Here is a 19,217-nt window from a genome sequence, read left to right as displayed (position 1 = left end):
GTAAGTTAAGGTCTTTGGGTTTGGAAATTTTAGTTTGTAACTGGATTGAACACTGGCTCATGGATCGTACCCAGAGAGTGGTGGTCAATTATTCGTAGTCTGATTGGTCCCCGGTAATTAGTGGTGTACCCCAAGGTTCTGTACTGGGACCGCTGTTTAATTAATTTATCAATGAGGGAGGGTGCAGCTTTGCTTGGGGAGAAGATGGCTAGAAGGGTGGAGGAGTGTTTAAACTAGGGACTTGGGGGGAGGGAACCTACAGCAAAGAGGGGGAAGATAGTGTAGATAGAGAGGTGGGAATTATAAATGTACCTGGGGGTGGAGCGGAGGGAGGGGTTAGAATAGTTAATAGGAATAGGCTTCATAGGAAAATAAAACTTACACCCTTGAATCCCATTAACCCCAATAACATAAAGGATGGAAATGTAAAGTGTATGTTCACAAATGCCAGAAGCCTAGCAAATAAAATTGGGGAGCTTGAGGCCTTGATACTGGAGGAACATATTGATAAAGTTGGGGTCACTGAGACATGGCTGGACTCCTCACATGACTGGGCTGTAAATCTACAGGGGTTTACATTGTTTCGCAAGGATAGAATGAACAGAAAAGGTGGTGGAGTCTGTCTGTATGTTAGAAGTGGTATAAAAGTCAGTGTGAACGATGCCATAGTGTGTGATGATTCTGAGGAGGTGGAAACACTGTGGGTAGAATTACAAAAGGAGGGAAATACTGAAAAAACAATACTTGGTATAATCTACAGACCCCCTAATATCACTGAAGAGATAGAAGTTCGGCTACCTTCCGGGCAGGTACAGTGGTAATAATGGGAGATTTTACCTATCCAGATATAGATTGGGGTCAGAGGTTGGCTAAAACTACAAAGGGGCGACAATTCCTAAATTTATTGCAGAATAATTTTATGGGCCAGTTTGTGGAGGACCCAACAAGAAGTGATGCCTTGTTGGATCTGATCATTTCCAACAACGCAGAGCTGGTTGGTAAAGTAACTGTGCGGGAAAACCTTGGTAATAGCGACCACAATATAGTTACTTTTGACTTAAAATGAAGAAAACAAAGACAGACGGGGAAGGCAAAAACATATAACTTTAAAAAGGCAAACTTCCCTGGGCTGAGGGCTGCACTACAGGACATAGACTGGGGGGAGGTGTTCTCAAATACTGATACAGAAGGTAAATGGGACATCTTTAAATCAACTCTAAATAACTATACAGCTAAATATATACCAAAGGGGAACAAATATAAACGATTAAAACTAAATCCTACATGGCTGACAAATGATGTTAAAAGAGCAATAAACAACAAAAAAATAGCTTTTAAAAAATTCAAATCTGATGGGTCAGCTATAACATTTAAACAGTACAAAGAGCTTAATAAAATCTGTAAAAATGTAATAAAAACAGCAAAAATTCTAAACGAGAGACAGGTGGCCAAAGAAAGCAAAACTGATCCTAAATATTTTTTTAGATATATAAATGCAAAAAAAAACACGGACAGAGCATGTAGGACCCCTTAATAATGATAATGGGGAGGTTGTCACGGGCGATCAAGAGAAGGCGGAGCTACTGAATGGGTTCTTTAGTTCTGTATACACTATGGAAAAAGGAGCTGACATTGGCCAGGTCAGTGCTGGTAACACATCATGTAATGTACTGAACTGGCTTAATGTAGAGATGGTACAAGGTAAGTTAAGTAATATAAATGTAAGCAAATCTCCAGGGCCAGATGGATTGCACCCAAGAGTTCTTAGAGAGGTAAGTTCAGTAATATCTGTACCCCTGTTCAGGAAACTATAGACCGGTAAGTTTAACGTGCATTGTGGGTAAATTGTTTGAAGGACTTATAAGGGATTACATACAGGAATACATAGGGGATAATAGTATTATAAGTGATAACCAGCATGGGTTTACTAAGGATAGAAGTTGTCAAAATAATCTAATTTGCTTTTATGAAGAGGTGAGTAGAAGCCTTGACAGAGGAATGGCTGTGGATATAGTGTTTCTGGATTTTGCTAAAGCATTTGATATTGTCCCTCATAGACGTCTGACAGGTAAGTTAAGGTCTTTGGGTTTGGAAATTTTAGTTTGTAACTGGATTGAACACTGGCTCATGGATCGTACCCAGAGAGTGGTGGTCAATGATTTGTACTCTGATTGGTCCCCGGTAATTAGTGGTGTACCCCAAGGTTCAGTACTGGGCCCGCTGTTGTTTAATTTATTTATCAATGATATAGAGGATGGTATTAACAGCTCTGTTTCTATCTTTGCAGATGACACCAAGCTTTGTAGCACGGTACAGTCTATAGAGGATGTGTATAGGTTACAAGATGACTTGGATAGACTAAGTGTCTGGGCATCCACTTGGCAAATGAGGTTCAATGTGGATAAATGTAAAGTTATGCATCTGGGTACTAATAACATGCATGCGTCATATGTCTTAGGGGGGATTAAACTGGCAGAGTCACTCGTAGAGAAGGATCTGGGTGTACTTGTAGATCACAGACTACAGAATAGCATGCAAAGACAGGCTGCTGCTTCCAAAGCCAGCAGGATATTGTCATGTATCAAAAGAGGTATGGACTCAAGGGACAGGGACATAATACTCCCCCTTTATAAAGCATTGGTACGGCCTCACCTGGAATATGCTGTTCAGTTTTGGTCACCTGTCCATAAAAGGGACACTGGGTGCAGAGACGCGTGACTAAACTAATATGGGGCATGGAACATCTTAGCTATGAGGAGAGATTAAAGGAGTTACAATTGTTTAGTCTTGAGAAGAGACGTTTAAGGGGGGATATGATAAACGTATACAGTAATCCCTCGAGTTACGGTGGCCCCGGCATACGTTTTTTTCGACATACGATGGCCTCTCAGAGGCCATCGTTTGTAGAAGTAAGTATCGACATACGATACTTTTTGCGGGGCCATCATATGATTGGAACTTACCGGTGCGGGTTGTCGGGGTGCTGGGGTGCCGAAGTCATAGTTACATAGTTACATAGTTACATAGTTAGTACGGTCGAAAAAAGACATATGTCCATCAAGTTCAACCAGGGAATTAAGGGGTAGGGGTGTGGCGCGATATTGGGGAAGGGATGAGATTTTATATTTCTTCATAAGCATTAATCTTATTTTGTTCCAGGAATGTATCTAATCCTGTTTTAAAGCTGTTAATTGTTCCTGCTGTGACCAGTTCCTGAGGTAGACCATTCCATAAATTCACAGTCCTCACGGTAAAGAAGGCGTGTCGCCCCTTGAGACTAAACTTTTTCTTCTCCAGACGGAGGGAGTGCCCCCTCGTCCTTTGGGGGGGTTTAACCTGGAACAGTTTTTCTCCATATTTTTTGTATGGGCCATTAATATACTTATATACGTTTATCATATCCCCCCTTAAACGTCTCTTCTCAAGACTAAACAATTGTAACTCCTTTAATCGCTCCTCATAGCTAAGATGTTCCATGCCCCATATTAGTTTAGTCGCGCGTCTCTGCACCCTTTCCAACTCCGCAGTCTCCCTTTTATGGACAGGTGACCAAAACTGAACAGCATATTCCAGGTGAGGCCGTACCAATGCTTTATAAAGGGGGAGTATTATGTCCCTGTCCCTTGAGTCCATGCCTCTTTTGATACATGACAATATCCTGCCGGCTTTGGAAGCAGCAGCCTGACATTGCATGCTATTCTGTAGTCTGTGATCTACAAGTACACCCAGATCCTTCTCTACCAGTGACTCTGCCAGTTTAATCCCCCCTAAGACATACGATGCATGCAGGTTATTAGTACCCAGATGCATAACTTTACATTTATCCACATTGAACCTCATTTGCCAAGTGGATGCCCAGACACTTAGTCTATCCAAGTCATCTTGTAACTTATGCACATCCTCTATAGACTGTACCGTGCTACAAAGCTTGGTGTCATCTGCAAAGATAGAAACAGAGCTGTTAATACCATCCTCTATATCATTGATAAATAAATTAAACAACAGCGGTCTCAGTACTGAACCTTGGGGTACACCACTAATAACCGGGGACCAATCAGAGTACGAATCAATGACCACCACTCTCTGGGTACGATCCATGAGCCAGTGTTCAATCCAGTTACAAACTAAAATTTCCAAACCCAAAGACCTTAACTTACCTGTCAGACGTCTATGAGGGACAGTATCAAACGCTTTAGCAAAATCCAGAAACACTATATCCACAGCCATTCCTCTGTCAAGGCTTCTACTCACCTCTTCATAAAAGCAAATTAGATTGGTTTGACAACTTCTATCCTTAGTAAACCCATGCTGGCTATCACTTATAATACAATTATCCCCTATGTATTCCTGTACGTAATCCTTATAAGTCCTTCAAACAATTTACCCACAATGCACGTTAAACTTACCGGTCTATAGTTTCCTGGGGAAGACCTAGAGCCCTTTTTGAAGATTGGCACCACATTCGCCTTGCGCCAGTCCCTTGGCACAATACCAGACACCAGAGAATCTCTAAATATCATGAACAGGGGTACAGATATTACTGAACTTACCTCTCTAAGAACTCTTGGGTGTAGTCCATCCGGTCCTGGGGATTTGCTTACATTTATATCACTTAACTTACCTTGTACCATCTCTACATTAAGCCAGTTCAGTACATTACATGATGTGTTACCAGCACTGACCTGGCCAATGTCAGCTCCTTCTTCCATAGTGTATACAGAACTAAAGAACCCATTCAGTAGCTCCGCCTTCTCTTGATCGCCTGTGACAACCTCCCCATTATCATTATTAAGGGGTCCTACATGCTCTGTCCTTGGTTTTTTTGCATTTATATATCTAAAAAAATATTTAGGATTAGTTTTGCTTTCTTTGGCCACCTGTCTCTCATTTTGAATTTTTGCTGTTTTTATTACATTTTTACAGATTTTATTAAGCTCATTGTACTGTTTAAATGTTATAGCTGACCCATCAGATTTGTATTTTTTGAAGGCTATTTTTTGGTTGTTTATTGCTCTTTTAACATCATGTGTCAGCCATGTAGGATTTAGTTTTAATCGTTTATATTTGTTCCCCTTTGGTATATATTTAGCTGTATAGTTATTTAGAGTTGATTTAAAGATGTCCCATTTACCTTCTGTATCAGTATTTGACAACACCTCCCCCCAGTCTATGTCCTGTAGTGCAGCCCTCAGCCCAGGGAAATTTACCTTTTTAAAGTTATATGTTTTTGCCTTCCCCGCCTGTCTTTGTTTTCTACATTTTAAGTCAAAAGTAACTATATTGTGGTCGCTATTACCAAGGTTTTCCCGCACAGTTACATTACCAACCAGCTCTGCGTTGTTGGAAATGATCAGATCCAACAAGGCATCACTTCTTGTTGGGTCCTCCACAAACTGGCCCATAAAATTATTCTGCAATAAATTTAGGAATTGTCGCCCCTTTGTAGTTTTAGCCAACCCCGGACCCCAATCTATATCTGGATAGTTAAAATCTCCCATTATTACCACTGTACCTGCCCGGGCGGCCCTCTCTATTTGTTTATGAAGCCGAACTTCTATCTCTTCAGTGATATTAGGGCGTCTGTAGATTACACCAAATACTATTTTTTCAGTATTTCCCTCCTTTTGTAATTCTACCCACAATGATTCCACATCCTCAGAATCATCACACACTATGGCATCGTTCACACTGACTTTCATACCACTTCTTACATACAGACAGACTCCACCACCTTTTCTGTTCATTCTATCCTTGCGAAACAATGTAAACCCCTGCAGATTGACAGCCCAGTCATGCGAGGAGTCCAGCCATGTCTCAGTGACCCCAACTATATCAATATGTTCCTCCAGTATCAAGGCCTCAAGCTCCCCCATTTTATTTGCTAGGCTTCTGGCATTTGTGAACATACACTTTACATTTCCATCCTTTATGTTATTGGGGTTAATGGGATTCAAGGGTGTAAGTTTTATTTTCCTATGAAGCTTATTCCTATTAACTATTCTAACCCCTCCCTCCGCTCCACCCCCAGGTACATTTATAATTCCCACCTCTCTATCTACACTATCTTCCCCCTCTTTGCTGTAGGTTCCCTCCCCCCAAGTCCCTAGTTTAAACACTCCTCCACCCTTCTAGCCATCTTCTCCCCAAGCAAAGCTGCACCCTCCCCATTGAGGTGCAGCCCGTCCCTACGGTAGAGCCGGTAACCGACAGCGAAGTCAGCCCAGTTCTCCATGAACCCAAACCCTTCCTTCCTACACCAGCTTCTGAGCCACTTGTTTACCTCCCTGATCTCCCGCTGCCTCTCTGGTGCGGCTCGTGGTACTGGTAGTATTTCAGAAAAGACTACCTTGGAGGTCCTCACCTTAAGCTTGCGGCCTAAGTCCCTGAAATCATTTTTAAGGACACTCCACCTACCTCTTACTTTGTCATTGGTGCCAATATGTACCATGACTGCTGGGTCCTCTCCAGCCCCGCCCAACAACCTGTCAACCCGATCCGCGATGTGCCGAACTCGTGCGCCAGGCAGACAACACACTGTTCGGCGATCCCGGTCTTTGTGACAGATTGCCCTGTCTGTCCCCCTAATAATTGAGTCCTCCTCTTCCTTCTGATTGGCGAATCCGCAGTCATGTGACGACATCACATGACAGTGACGTCGCCAGCCTGCGTCTTCGCCGCCATTTGAGGAGCGCCGCCCGTGAGGAGAAGACGTGAGGAGCTGGTGAGTAGCTCACTCACGTGGCGCAGTCGTTAACTCCTCACCCCGCAGCAGCTTTTACGCTGGGTGAAGGGTTAACGCTACCGCTGCCATGAGGTGAGGGGTTAACTTTACCCCTCACCCCATGGCAGTGGTAGCATTAACCCCGCAGCAGCGTTATCGCTGCCGTGGGGTGAGGGGTTAACGCTACCGCTGCCATGGGGTGAGGGGTTAACTTAACCCCTCACCCAATGGCAGCGGCAGAGATAACCCCAGGACTACAGTACTGTACACTAGCAGCACAAGGCCCCCCAGGCCTTGGCAAAGGACCCCCAGGCCTTGGCAAAGGACCCCCAGGCCTGGGCAAAAGACCCCCAGGCCTGGGCAAAAGATCCCCAGGCCTGGGCAAAGGACCCCAAGGCCTGGGCAAAGGACCCCCAGGCCTGGGCAAAGCCCCCCCAGGCCTGGGCAAAAGACCCCCCAGGCCTGGAAAAAGTCCCCCCAGGCCTGGGCAATAGACCCCCAGGCCTGGGCAAATGACCCCAAGCCTGGGCAAATGACTCCAGGCCTGGGCAAAGGACCCCAGGCCTGGGCAAAGGACCCCAGGCCTGGGCAAAAGACCCCCAGGCCTGGGCAAAAGACCCCCAGGCCTGGGCAAATGACCCCAGGCCTGGGCAAATGACCCCAGGCCTGGGCAAATGACCCCAGGCCTGGGCAAAGGACCCCCAGGCCCTTGGCAAAGGACCCCTAGGCCTGGGCAAATGACCCAGGCCTGGGCAAAAGCCCCCCAGGCCTGGGCACAAAGCCCCCCAGGCCTGGGCACAAAGCCCCCCAGGCCTGGGCACAAATCCCCCCCACCCCAGGCCTGGGCACAAAGCCTCTCACCCCAGGCCTGGGCACAAATCTCCCCCCACCCCAGGCCTTGGCACAAATCCCCCTCACCTCAGGCCTGGGCACAAAACCCCCCAGGCCTGGGCACAAATCTTCCCAACCCCAGGCCTGGGCACAAATCCCCCTCACCTCAGGCCTGGGCACAAAGCCCCCCAGGCCTGGGCACAAATCTTCCCCACCCCAGGCCTGGGCACAAATCTTCCCCACCCCAGGCCTGGGCACAAATCTTTCCCACCCCAGGCCTGGGCACAAAGCTCCCCAGGCCTGGGCACACATCTCCCCCCACCCCAGGCCTGGGCACAAATCCCCCTCACCTCAGGTCTGGGCACAAAGCCCCCCAGGCCTGGGCACAAATCTCCCCCACCCCAGGCCTGGGCACAAATCCCTCTCACCTCAGGACTGGGCACAAAGCCCACCACCCCAGGCCTGGCATAAACTCCTGACTACCTAGAACCCTGGCTACATACTATGCATCCCTGGCTAACCTCACTGTTTACCAACCATGGTGCATCCAGCTGTTGTAAAACTAGAGACTATCCTGGCATGCTGGGAACTGTGGATTTGCAACAGCTGGATGCACCCTGTACAAAATAATTTTTTCCCCTTGCAGTCCAGTCCTCTACGTGCAGTCCAGTCCTCTACCTGCAGTCCAGTCCTCTACATGCACTTCAACAGTTCAGGTACAGTACATAAACCATGCAAAATACATCATGCTGTTTTCCTGTACCTCTGCATTAGGGATCTACAGATTATATTTTTTTTGTTTTGTTTAATCAACAGTACCACAACACACAGGGGTAGTGTTCATAGCCAGAGAATATGCCTCCAATAAATAAAAAAAAAAATTCTCTTAAAACAAAGAAGGAAATCATCCAAAAAAATGAGAGTGGTATGAAGATAAGCCAGTTAGTTCAAGAGTATGGTTTCTCACAATCAACAGTTTCTACAATTGTTAAGAGCCGAGAAGTGATTAACAGCATTAAAATCACGGATCAGTCAACCATAGTGTGCAAGGGCAGAGATCTTATTGTTGAGATGGAGAGGCTGTTGTATTTGTGGATTAAGGAAAAGCAAATGAGAGGGGACACTGTTCCTGGACACTTTATCTGTGAACGTGCAAAATGCATTTTTGAAGAGCTGAAAGCAAAGGCAGAATCAAGCGGTGATTCTGCTTCTACAAATCGGTATGAAACATTTAGAGCCAGCAAAGTTGGTTTGAACGTTTCAAGCAAAGGTGTGAGGTGAAGTGTGTCATACGACATGAAGAAGCAGCAAGTGCAAATCACGAAGCAGCTGATTCTTTTAAGATGGAATTTCAGCGTCTCATGGAGGATGAAGGCTACCTTCCACAACAAGTTTTCAATTGTGATGAAACAGGTCTGTTCTGGAAGAAAATGCCAAAGCGAACATTTATCACCAGAGCATTCCTGGACATAAGCCTATGAAAGATCGACTAACCCTTTTGGTGGGTGCAAATGCATCAGGAGATTTTAAGTTGAAACCAATGTTGGTTTATCATTCAGACACACCTAGAGTCTTCAAACAGAAGAAAATCATCAAGGCCAATCTAGGAGTGTTTTGGCGCTGTAACAAAAAGGCCTGGGTGACCAGACATGTTTTTAATGAATGGGCAATAGAAGTTTTTTGTCCTTCAGTTAAGGCATACCTGGAGAGAAACAGACTGCCTCTAAAAGCAATGCTGCTGTTAGATCATGCTCCTGGCCATGACCCAGCACTGGCAGAATCATTAGAGGCTCAGTTTAGCTTTATTACTGTAAAATTTCTTCTTCCAAACACCACACCTCTTCTTCAACCCATGGACCAACAGGTCATCTCAAATTTTAAGAAGTTATACACCAAGAAGATGTTTACAAAATGCTTTGAAGCTACTGAAGCAGACAAAAATCTGACACTCAAAGACTTTTGGAAAACACAATTCACCATCTTGGACTGTGTTAGGCTCATTGTGAGTGCTTGGAATGACGTTTCCATTCGTGTGCTTAATTCTGCTTGGAAACCTTTGTGGCCTTCTGTTGTGCAGGAGGCAGATGTTTCTTTGCACAAGAAGATTCCATTGAGACGGAAATTGTCATTCTGGGGCAGGCTATGGGTCTGGAAGTGGATGAAGATGATGTGGAGGAAATGATCCAAGATCATGAGGTGGAACTGACAACAGAAGAGCTAATTGAACTTGAAAAATCAACAGAGCATGACAGTGGAGAAGAGGAAAATTGTGAGGATGACCATGTTGTCACAGTTCAAGAACTAAAGGATCTGTTTTCTTCCTGGGAAGTTGTGAAGAGTGTTGTCCGCAAACACCCAGACATTGCTCTTACTGAGCTTAAAACCTGTGACTATGAGGATAAAGTGCTGAGCTACTTTAAAAACCTGAAGAAAAAACGGCAGAGACAAACCACATTGGACTCCTTTTTCAAAAGGCCACGGAAGGATCCTGACTCTGCTTCTAAGTAAGTGAACATGGTTTATTTGCTGCTTATTTTTCTTCTTTCTTCATGTTTTTTGACTTTGGATTTTTTTCCAGCAGCACCAGAAGGACCGGAACCAAGCCTGATGATGCTTCCATCCTTCCAGATGTGACTATCCAGCTTCTATAAAAAGTAAGTGAACATGGTTTAGTTGCTGCTTATTTTTCTTCTTTCTTCATGTTTTCTTACTTTGGATTTTTTGTTTTAGCAGCACCAGAAGGACAGGAACAGACTCTTCCATCCTTACAGAAGTTGACCAGTTTACAGGTTTACAGTTGCACCAATTTACAGTTGAACCATTTTCAAGTTGTATCCTTCTAAACTGTGATTAAACTGTAAGGACATGGTTTATCTGTACTTTGTTTGGTTATTTTTACTTACTTTGGGTTGAAATTTCATGGACTCAGGAACCAATTACCAGTTTTCCATAGACATATGTACTCAACATATGATGGTCTCGGGGCTCCGGAACCAATTACCGGTTTTCCATAGACATATGTACTCAACATATGATGGTTTCAACATATGATGGTCCTCTCGGAACCGATTACCATCATATGTTGAGGGACCACTGTATAAGTATATTAATGGCCCATACAAAAAATATGGAGAAAAACTGTTCCAGGTTAAACCCCCCCAAAGGACGAGGGGGCACTCCCGTCTGGAGAAGAAAAAGTTTAGTCTCAAGGGGAGACACGCCTTCTTTACCATGAGAACTGTGAACTTATGGAACAGTCTACCTCAGGAACTGGTCACAGCAGGAAAAATTAACAGCTTTAAAACAGGATTAGATACATTCCTGGAACAAAATAACATTAATGCTTATGAAGAAATATAAAATCCCATCCCTTCCCCAATATCGCACCACACCCCTACCCTTCAATTCCCTGGTTGAACTTGATGGACATATGTCTTTTTTCGACTGTACTAACTATGTAACTATGTAAGAAGATGTGAGTCAGTAGATGTAACTGCACTGTAATCATTTACATCGTTTGCAGAGCCTGTGTCAAACTAGGGTCACCACCATATGGGTTTCATATGGCAGAATATTGGTCTATGTTCAGTGGTTTTTATACAGTCTCTATGTGGTGGTAATCGTGTGACGGTACTATTCTCCCTTGTGTACTGGTATTATTATTGGTCATTTTGTTATACAGAATTTTATTAGTAACAGTATAATGGTAATATCCCTCCTTGTATACTGGTGTTTTTAGTAATATTAGTCACAGAATACAGGATTTAGTCAGTAACAGTATGATGGCAATATATATGGTGATAATGTCCCTCCTTGTATACTGGTGTTATTGGTAATATTGGTATCAGTATACAGGATTTGGTCAGTAACAGTAAGAGTGCAGTAGACCTCAGACTGGGTTGTTCACACTCCCTCAAGACAACGACTGTAAGTACACAGCCAAGACAAAGGAGTAGCTTAGGGACAATTCTGTGAGTATAGCCCAGCTCGAGCCCAGTCGAACATCTCTGGAGAAACCTGAAAATGGCTGTCCATCAACAGTTCCCATTAAGAGAGGCATTAAAGGGGTACTTCACTGGCCAGCATTAGAAACATTTGGTTCCGAACACTGTGTGCGCGCTGCGGGGGTCGGCCATGGGGTACTCCTGTGGAAATTATAATTTTTTTTTTTATGAACTGGTGCCAGAAAGTTAAACAGATTTGTACATTACTTCTATTAAAAAATGTTAATCCTTCCAGTACTTTTAGGGGGCTGGATACTACAGAGGAAATGTTTTTCTTTTTGGATTTCTCTTATGTCACGACCACAGTGCTCTCTGCTTACCTCTGCTGTCCATTTTAGGAACTGTCCAGAGCAGCATATGTTTGCTATGGGGATTTTCTCCTGCTCTGGACAGTTCCTAAAATGGACAGCAGAGGTCAGCAGAGAGCACCGTGGTCGTGACATAAGAGAAATCCAAAAAGAAAAACATTTCCTCTGTAGTATACAGCCCCTAAAAAGTACTGGAAGGATTAAGATTTTTTAATAGAAGTAATTTACAAATCTGTTTAACTTTCTGGCACCAGTTGATCTAAAAAAAAAAAAAAAAAAAAAGTTTTCCACGGGAATACCCCTTTAAGCCCAGGCCCCCTTGATGCCTCCTCCTTTAGGTGCCCTTTCTCTGCAGGTGTGAGGAACAATGAGCTGATGGTGCACAGTGACAGGAGTGTATGGAGGCATGGCTGGTACAGATGACAGCAGAGGACATGAATATAGGGAAGATACAAGTGTGAGGAGGTAACATCGGCACTTTTCATACGGGCATTCTCCTCTGCACACCGTCTCCCCCCCCCCCCCCAGTCCTGCTGCTGACGGCCCCTCCCCCTCCCTGCTCCTCTCTCCTCCGTCTGGAGGTCAGAAAAGGAAGAGATGGAGGTTACAAGATCATCTGGAGCTGCCATGAGGAGACTTATAAAAACCAGCAGCAGCAGTGACAGTGAGTGATCATCAGCAGGGTCTGTTAGGCTGCCGAGTACTGTAGAGAGGGTAGACTGTCTGAAGCTGCAGCCTGGCTTCCTCTGTACAGGCAGTAAAAATATAGTGTTTACTAATTTATTTATTTATTTTTACTTATTCATCATGCACAATGTGTTCCCCCACCTACTTGCAAAGCTCAATCCAGGATAGTTATTCTTTCCCTCCCTATAAACCAATAGCGTTACCCACCTGTGCCCTCATAATGCCATTTTAACATCTGGCTCTCTTCCCCAGAATCCCTACAATCTTTGTCTCCAAAACTCACCCCACCCCCCTGTGGATTTTAGAAGACAATCACTTGTTGAGGTATTTGGAGGCTAAATTGGTATTGGTTCTGCACAATAGTTATTTATCACTAACCCCTTAAGGACCAAGGGCTTACATGTACACCCTGAGTCCGCTCCCTTTCTATAATGCGGGGTCACGGCGTCATAGCGGGTTGGGCCGGCCTCTAACAACGGCTGGGACACGTGGATAACAGCCCGCGTCACCGACAGCGGTGTCGCACACTATTAACAGCACTCACGGCAGATCAGTCGGGCTGATCGGGACCATCACAGTGAAACCGCGATGTCCCTATCAGCTAGGGCGCATCAGGAGGGTCCCTTACCTGCCTCCTGTGCGTCCGATCGCCGAAAGACTGGTCCATGCCTGAGATCCAGGCAGGAGCAGTCAAGAGGCAGAATCACTGATCATTGCTATAACACTCCATAAAAAAAGTTTAAATTAAAAAAAGTTAATAAACATAAAAAACATTAAAAAAAACTGTGTAAATAAAAATAAACATATGGAGTATCGACACGTGCGGAAATGTCCGAACTATAAAAATATATAGTTAAATGGGTACTCTCATTAAACTTCATTTTTTTTATTAACCCCTTAAGGACTCAGGGTTTTTCCGTTTTTGCACTTTCGTTTTTTCCTCCTTACCTTTTAAAAATCATAACCCTTTCAATTTTCCACCTAAAAATCCATATTATGGCTTATTTTTTGCGTTGCCAATTCTACTTTGCAGTGACATTAGTCATTTTTCCCAAAAATGCATGGCGAAACGGAAAAAAAAAATCATTGTGCGACAAAATCGAAGAAAAAATGCCATTTTGTAAATTTTGGGGGCTTCCGTTTCTATGCAGTGCATATTTTGGTAAAAATTATGCCTTATGATTATTCTGTAGGTCCATATGGTTAAAATGATACCCTAGGTCCATACGGTTAATTTTGTCGCACTTCTGGAAAAAATCATAACTACATGCAGGAAAATTTATACGTTTAAAAATGTCATCTTCTGACCCCTATAACTTTTTTATTTTTCCACGTACAGGGCGGTATGAGCACTCATTTTTTGTGCCGTGATCTGAAGTTTTTATCGATATGATTTTTGTTTTGATCGGACTTTTTGATCACTTTTTATTCATTTTTAATGGTATAAAAAGTGACCAAAATACGCTTTTTTGGACTTTGGAATTTTTTTGCGCGTACGCCATTGAACGTACGGTTTAATTAATGATATATTTTTATAGTTCGGACATTTACGCACGCGGCGATACCACATATGTTTATTTATTTATTTTTTACACTGTTATTTTTTTTATGGGAAAAGGGGGGTCATTCAAACTTTTATTAGGGAAGGGGTTAAATGACCTTTATTAACACTTTTTTTTTACATTTTTTTTGCAGTGTTATAGGTCCCATAGGGACCTATAACACTGCACACACTGATCTTCTACACAGATCACAGGCGTGTATTAACACGCCTGTGATCAGTGTTATCGGCGCATGACTGCTCCTGCCTGGATCTCAGGCACGGAGCAGTCATTCGCCGATCGGACACGAGGAGGCAGGTAAGGGCCTTCCTGGTGTCCGGTCAGCTGTTCGGGACGCCGCGATTTCACCGCGGCGGTCCCGAACAGCCCGACTGAGCAGCCGGGTCACTTTCACTTTCGCTTTAGAAGCGGCGGTCAGCTTTGACCGCCGCTTCTAAAGGGTTAATACCGCACATCGCCGCGATCGGCGACCGTCTGCCATGCTGGATGATCGGATCGCCGCGGCAGCGCTACGGGCGATCCGATCATCCATTTTAGTGACCGCGATGCTGCAGATGCCGTGATCTGTATTGATCCCGGCATCTGAGGGGTTAATGGCGGACATCCGCGGGATCGCGGATGTCCGCCGTAACGGGCGGGTCCCTGGCTGCGATCAGCAGCCGGGACCTGCCGCGCATGATCTGGGCATCGCTCTGATGCTCGCGGTTATGCTTAGGATGTAAATGTACGTCCTGGTGCGTTAAGTACCACCTCACCAGGACGTACATTAAAAGGTTAAAAGGTTAAAAGGTATGACTATCATGCATTTGTCTGCATCACTTTCATTTCAAATTTGTAACTAAAAGGAGTACTCCAGTGCTTTTTTCTTTTTTTTTTTTACTATCCCATTGTGCCTGGGCTGCAAAAAGTAAAACAACAAACTAGATCTCACCTCCACCAATGCACCGATATAGATCTTCTGTCCTCCAGTCCTTGTCTTCTTCCTGCTTTCTGTGCACGGATCACCACATTAGATTATCGCTGGCCGAGGTGGGACATCGCTGTGGCTGGTGACATGCTGATTGCAGTGTGGCGATCTGTGCACAGGAAGCAGGAAGAAGACCAGGACTGGAGGACAGAAGATCTATATCAGTGCAATGGGGGAGCTGTGGAAGGTGAGTTACAGTTTTTTTTTTGCAGCCCAGGCACAAACCTGTCTCTAGCCTGAGACCTAGTGCGATGGAATTACATTATGCTGGGTTTCGCACTGCAGGAAGGTGCTCTGGAGATGGAGTAGAAAGCTTTGTCTCCTATTGTAGAATTATCTATAGTGGTGCACAGGGAGAATGGTGCCCAGTTAGGAAATTTTAATACTGAAGGCAGATGCGGTAGTGACGGGCATTAACATGGGTAAATGTAAGGGTGGCAAGACAGTAAGAGAAGCATATGCAAGAGTATTACAGGTAATAATGGAGTAGACATAAGGGTGATGGAGGCAATATTAAGATGAGCAGATGCATGAGCAATAATAAGTGGCAGATAAATGGCCAAAAGTGGTGTGCAGCATGCTGGCTCTTGCTGGCTTGCTACTCCTAGGCCCGTATTTCTCCAGCGTGGTCCTAAAGTTCCCCCAACAGGTCATGTTTTCAGGATTTCCTTAGTCTTTCATAGGTGATATAATTATGGTCAATACCAACATCACAAACAAGTATTCTTCATGGTAATAGCAGTGAGACTATGGAACTCTCTGCCATTTGACTCAATAAACAAGTTCATATTTTAATATTACAAGTTATGAATACTAACTAGATCTATGGAGATAGAACAATTGATCCAGGGGTTTATTCTTATTGACATATTGGTGTTGGGAAGGAATTTTTCCTCTGTCATAGGGCAGTTGACATTTGCCTCATTAATTTTTTTTGCCTTTCTGTAGATCAACACAGTAGGGTTATATGATAAACTTGATGGATTGTTTTTGCTTAAAGGGGTACTCGGCCGGAAAACATCATATCTCCTATCCAAAGGATAGTGGATAAGATATCTAATCGCAGGGTCCTGCCGCTGGGGACCGTCGCGATCTCCGCTGCAGCACCCCAGTCATCCGGTGCACAGCCGCCACACACCATTTCTATGGGAAGAGGCGTGATGGCTCCAAGCTTCCGTGTTCTGTACACCGCCGCTGCCAGCCCAGAGATCGTGGGGTCCCCATCGGCGGGACACCCGTGTTAAGACATCTTAAGACATCTTAGATATTTTCTGGCAGAGTTTCCCTTTATCCTGACAGAGCCTGAAAGGGTCTACAGAGAAGAATGCCAGAAAATCCCTAAATCCAAAAAGACTGGAGGCTGAAATAGTTGTCAAAGATGCGTCAACAAAGTATTGAGTGAAGGGTCTGTATACTTATGTCTATGCAAAATTAAGGTTTTCCTTTTTAAGAAACTTTCAAAGATGTCTAAAATTCTGTTTTCACATAACTTTATAACTGTAACTTACTTTACCAGAGGAGCATGTTACATTTAAAGAGGTGCTCTAATGAAATCCCTATCTGAATGATCTAGAGTAGAGTCATTCAAAAAAAGGAGCTCTTAAACTCCCCTCTTGGCGAATCCATGCATTATATGTAGGTGGCCATTGATCTGAATGGCTGGGATGAATTATTACTGCTCTAGTACAATTTTATGATCATTTATCAAGTTTATTGCCCATCAGGAGAAATAAAAAACAGACAGAGCAGAATCATGATACCAGTGTAAAACAAGCCTAACATACATTTTAGAGACTATGAAACATAGTCCCTTTTGAAATATTGCATTTCTATATAAAATGTACATTTTTTTTTTAAAGTAGAATAAATATATATTCTCACCTCAGGTGAATTGTTTAACTTGTTAGAAAAAGCATCATTTAATACCCCAACGCTGCCATTTACAGCATGAGCCAATTCTTGTTCTATGGCTTTGTGTGTTTTTGCAGCATCCCGGATTCTGCATATCAACAAACAACATCAAAACAACATGTTAGAAACATATCAAACTTGATTGAACGGGGCAAGTCTATTAAGGCCAGATTCACACAGCGTGATTTGTAGTGCATTTTGTGTCCATAAGGAGTGGACTCAAACATACGGTTAAGTATCATGACACATGCAGAGGAGCCTATCACACAAATCTCAAATATGGTGTTAATGTAATTTAATATGGCTGTAAAATACAGTAATATGAACATAATTGTTAGAAAGGGTCTAAATAAAAAATGCAGCATGCTCCATTGGATCAAGGCCAGCTCTGCCTATAGGCAAAATAGGCAGCTGCCTAGAGGTCACTCATAATGGGGGCTTCACTCTGCCGGCAGAAATAAAGTTATCCAACATCTGAAGCATCTGACCATCCAGCAAAACTCTGCCACGCCGCTCCCCTACCAGTAGTAAGGGAATTACATGAGGAGGGGGTTTGTTACAATGTGTCACCCCACTAGTAAGGTGATTACACGAGATGGAGGTTTGTTACAAAATGTAACCTCAGTAGTAAGTAGATTACATGAGTAGGGGGTTGTTACAGAGTGTCACCCCAGTAGTAAGGAGATTACATGAGGAGGGGGTTTGTTACACTGTGTCACCCCAGTAGTAAGAAGATTACATGAGGAGGGGGGTTGTTACACTGTGTCACCCCAGTAGTAAGGCAATTACATGAGGAGTAGGTTTGTTACAGTATGTCACCCCAGTAGTAAGGTAATCACATGATGAGGAGGTTTGTTTACAGTGTGTAACCCTAGTAGTAAGGAGATTACATGAGGAGGGGGTTTGTTACAGTGTGTCACCCGAGTAGTTAGGTGATTACATGAAGAGTGGGTTTGTTACAGTGTGTCACCCCAGTAGTAAGGTGATTACAGGCGTAGGGGGTTTGTTACCTTGTGTCACCCCATTAGTAAGGTGCGTGTAAAAGGGGGGAGCCAATGGGCGAGATCAAGGGGCGGCAAAATGAGCTTTCACCTAGGGCGGCAAAAATCCTTGCCCCAGACCTGCATTGGATGCATCAGACCCAGTTCTCCCTTAGAGAAGGACACCTGAACACTGCAACTCACATAGAACTAAGCAGGGGATTATATTATTTGCACATTTTTAACCCCACTTTTCCATTTTGCACTTTGCCCCATTTTCAATTTCTCAAAATTTGTCATAATGTCATGGGATGCATGATGAATTTGCACATTGTTTTCAAAGTACTTTATTGTTGTGTGGATCTTATTCCACCCACAAAACTTTTTACTTTTCAAAAAAATTGTCAATATGATAAATATGTGTAAAAATCCAGGACACTAAAACAATGCCCCTTTTTAGGCCAAAAACTACAACTGACAAGTATGGTGAAAAGTGAAATGCAAATACTTGATAAATATGCCTAAAATGTCAAAAACATTAAAAATTGTGCAACATGCAGCAGAAAACGGGAATAAGAAGCTTAGTAACTACAGCACAAAAAAGCACATTTAAAATTTCAATAAAATTGTTCTGTGTGGACAATGGCTAATGTTATCGTAATGAAGCTTAAACATGTATACCTGCTTATAAGGTTCTCTGCAGAACTTGCAAGTTGCTGCAGATGAGCAAGCTCTTCTTCAGTAAGGTACTCCATCGACTGTTGTGAATGAAGTCGTGGCCGAGGAACAGCCCTATAGTTTTCCCCTTTTCTTTTGTCCTCCCATGATTTTAAAGTGCTTTCAAATGCCTATGGAGATAAAGGTCTATGAGAAAATTAATCTATAAAGGTAATATTTCACTAAGTGTGTGGCACAATACCCCTTATAAAATATAACTTTTATTAGGTTCCTTTAATATAATAAATGACCGATGAAACCATCACGAATGGTCTGCTGAGTGTGCATCAGGGCACAGCGATTATCATAGCGACAATCCAAAAATTATGTAGATAAGAATATATTTGAATCCGATCGCTTTAAATATCGATGCAGTGATACACAAGGTGATATATAGAGGCTCTATGGACTACATATAGTAAAGCCTAGAGCCAGTACAAAATAGCACAACCAAACCTGTAAATCCATTGAGTTTCCTTTTGCAAGATTTACAGGTTTGGTTGTGTGTCACCTCATGGTCTTAATGACC

At 43.5% G+C, this 19,217-nt stretch overlaps 1 protein-coding gene across 10 annotated transcripts in view; it reads right to left on the bottom strand.

The window, feature by feature from the left end:
• Nucleotides 1–19,217, bottom strand: part of LOC130290823 (diacylglycerol kinase eta-like) — a 1,161,394-nt gene that overhangs the window by 64,626 nt on the left and 1,077,551 nt on the right. For all 10 annotated transcript variants that reach the window (XR_008847710.1, XM_056538928.1, XM_056538925.1 and 7 more), the window contains 2 exons: nt 18,653–18,819; nt 16,962–17,079 (listed from right to left, as the gene is read on the bottom strand). Coding sequence is in view for 9 of the 10 variants with exons in the window: in XM_056538928.1 (XP_056394903.1) it covers nt 16,962–17,079; nt 18,653–18,819 (285 nt within the window). In the remaining variant the exon portion in view is untranslated. The remainder of the gene's footprint in view (nt 1–16,961; nt 17,080–18,652; nt 18,820–19,217) is intronic.

This window comes from Hyla sarda, chromosome 9, assembly GCF_029499605.1.
Source record: "Hyla sarda isolate aHylSar1 chromosome 9, aHylSar1.hap1, whole genome shotgun sequence".
Taxonomy (NCBI): domain Eukaryota; kingdom Metazoa; phylum Chordata; class Amphibia; order Anura; family Hylidae; genus Hyla; species Hyla sarda.
This window is presented reverse-complemented; position numbering and strand designations above follow the sequence as displayed.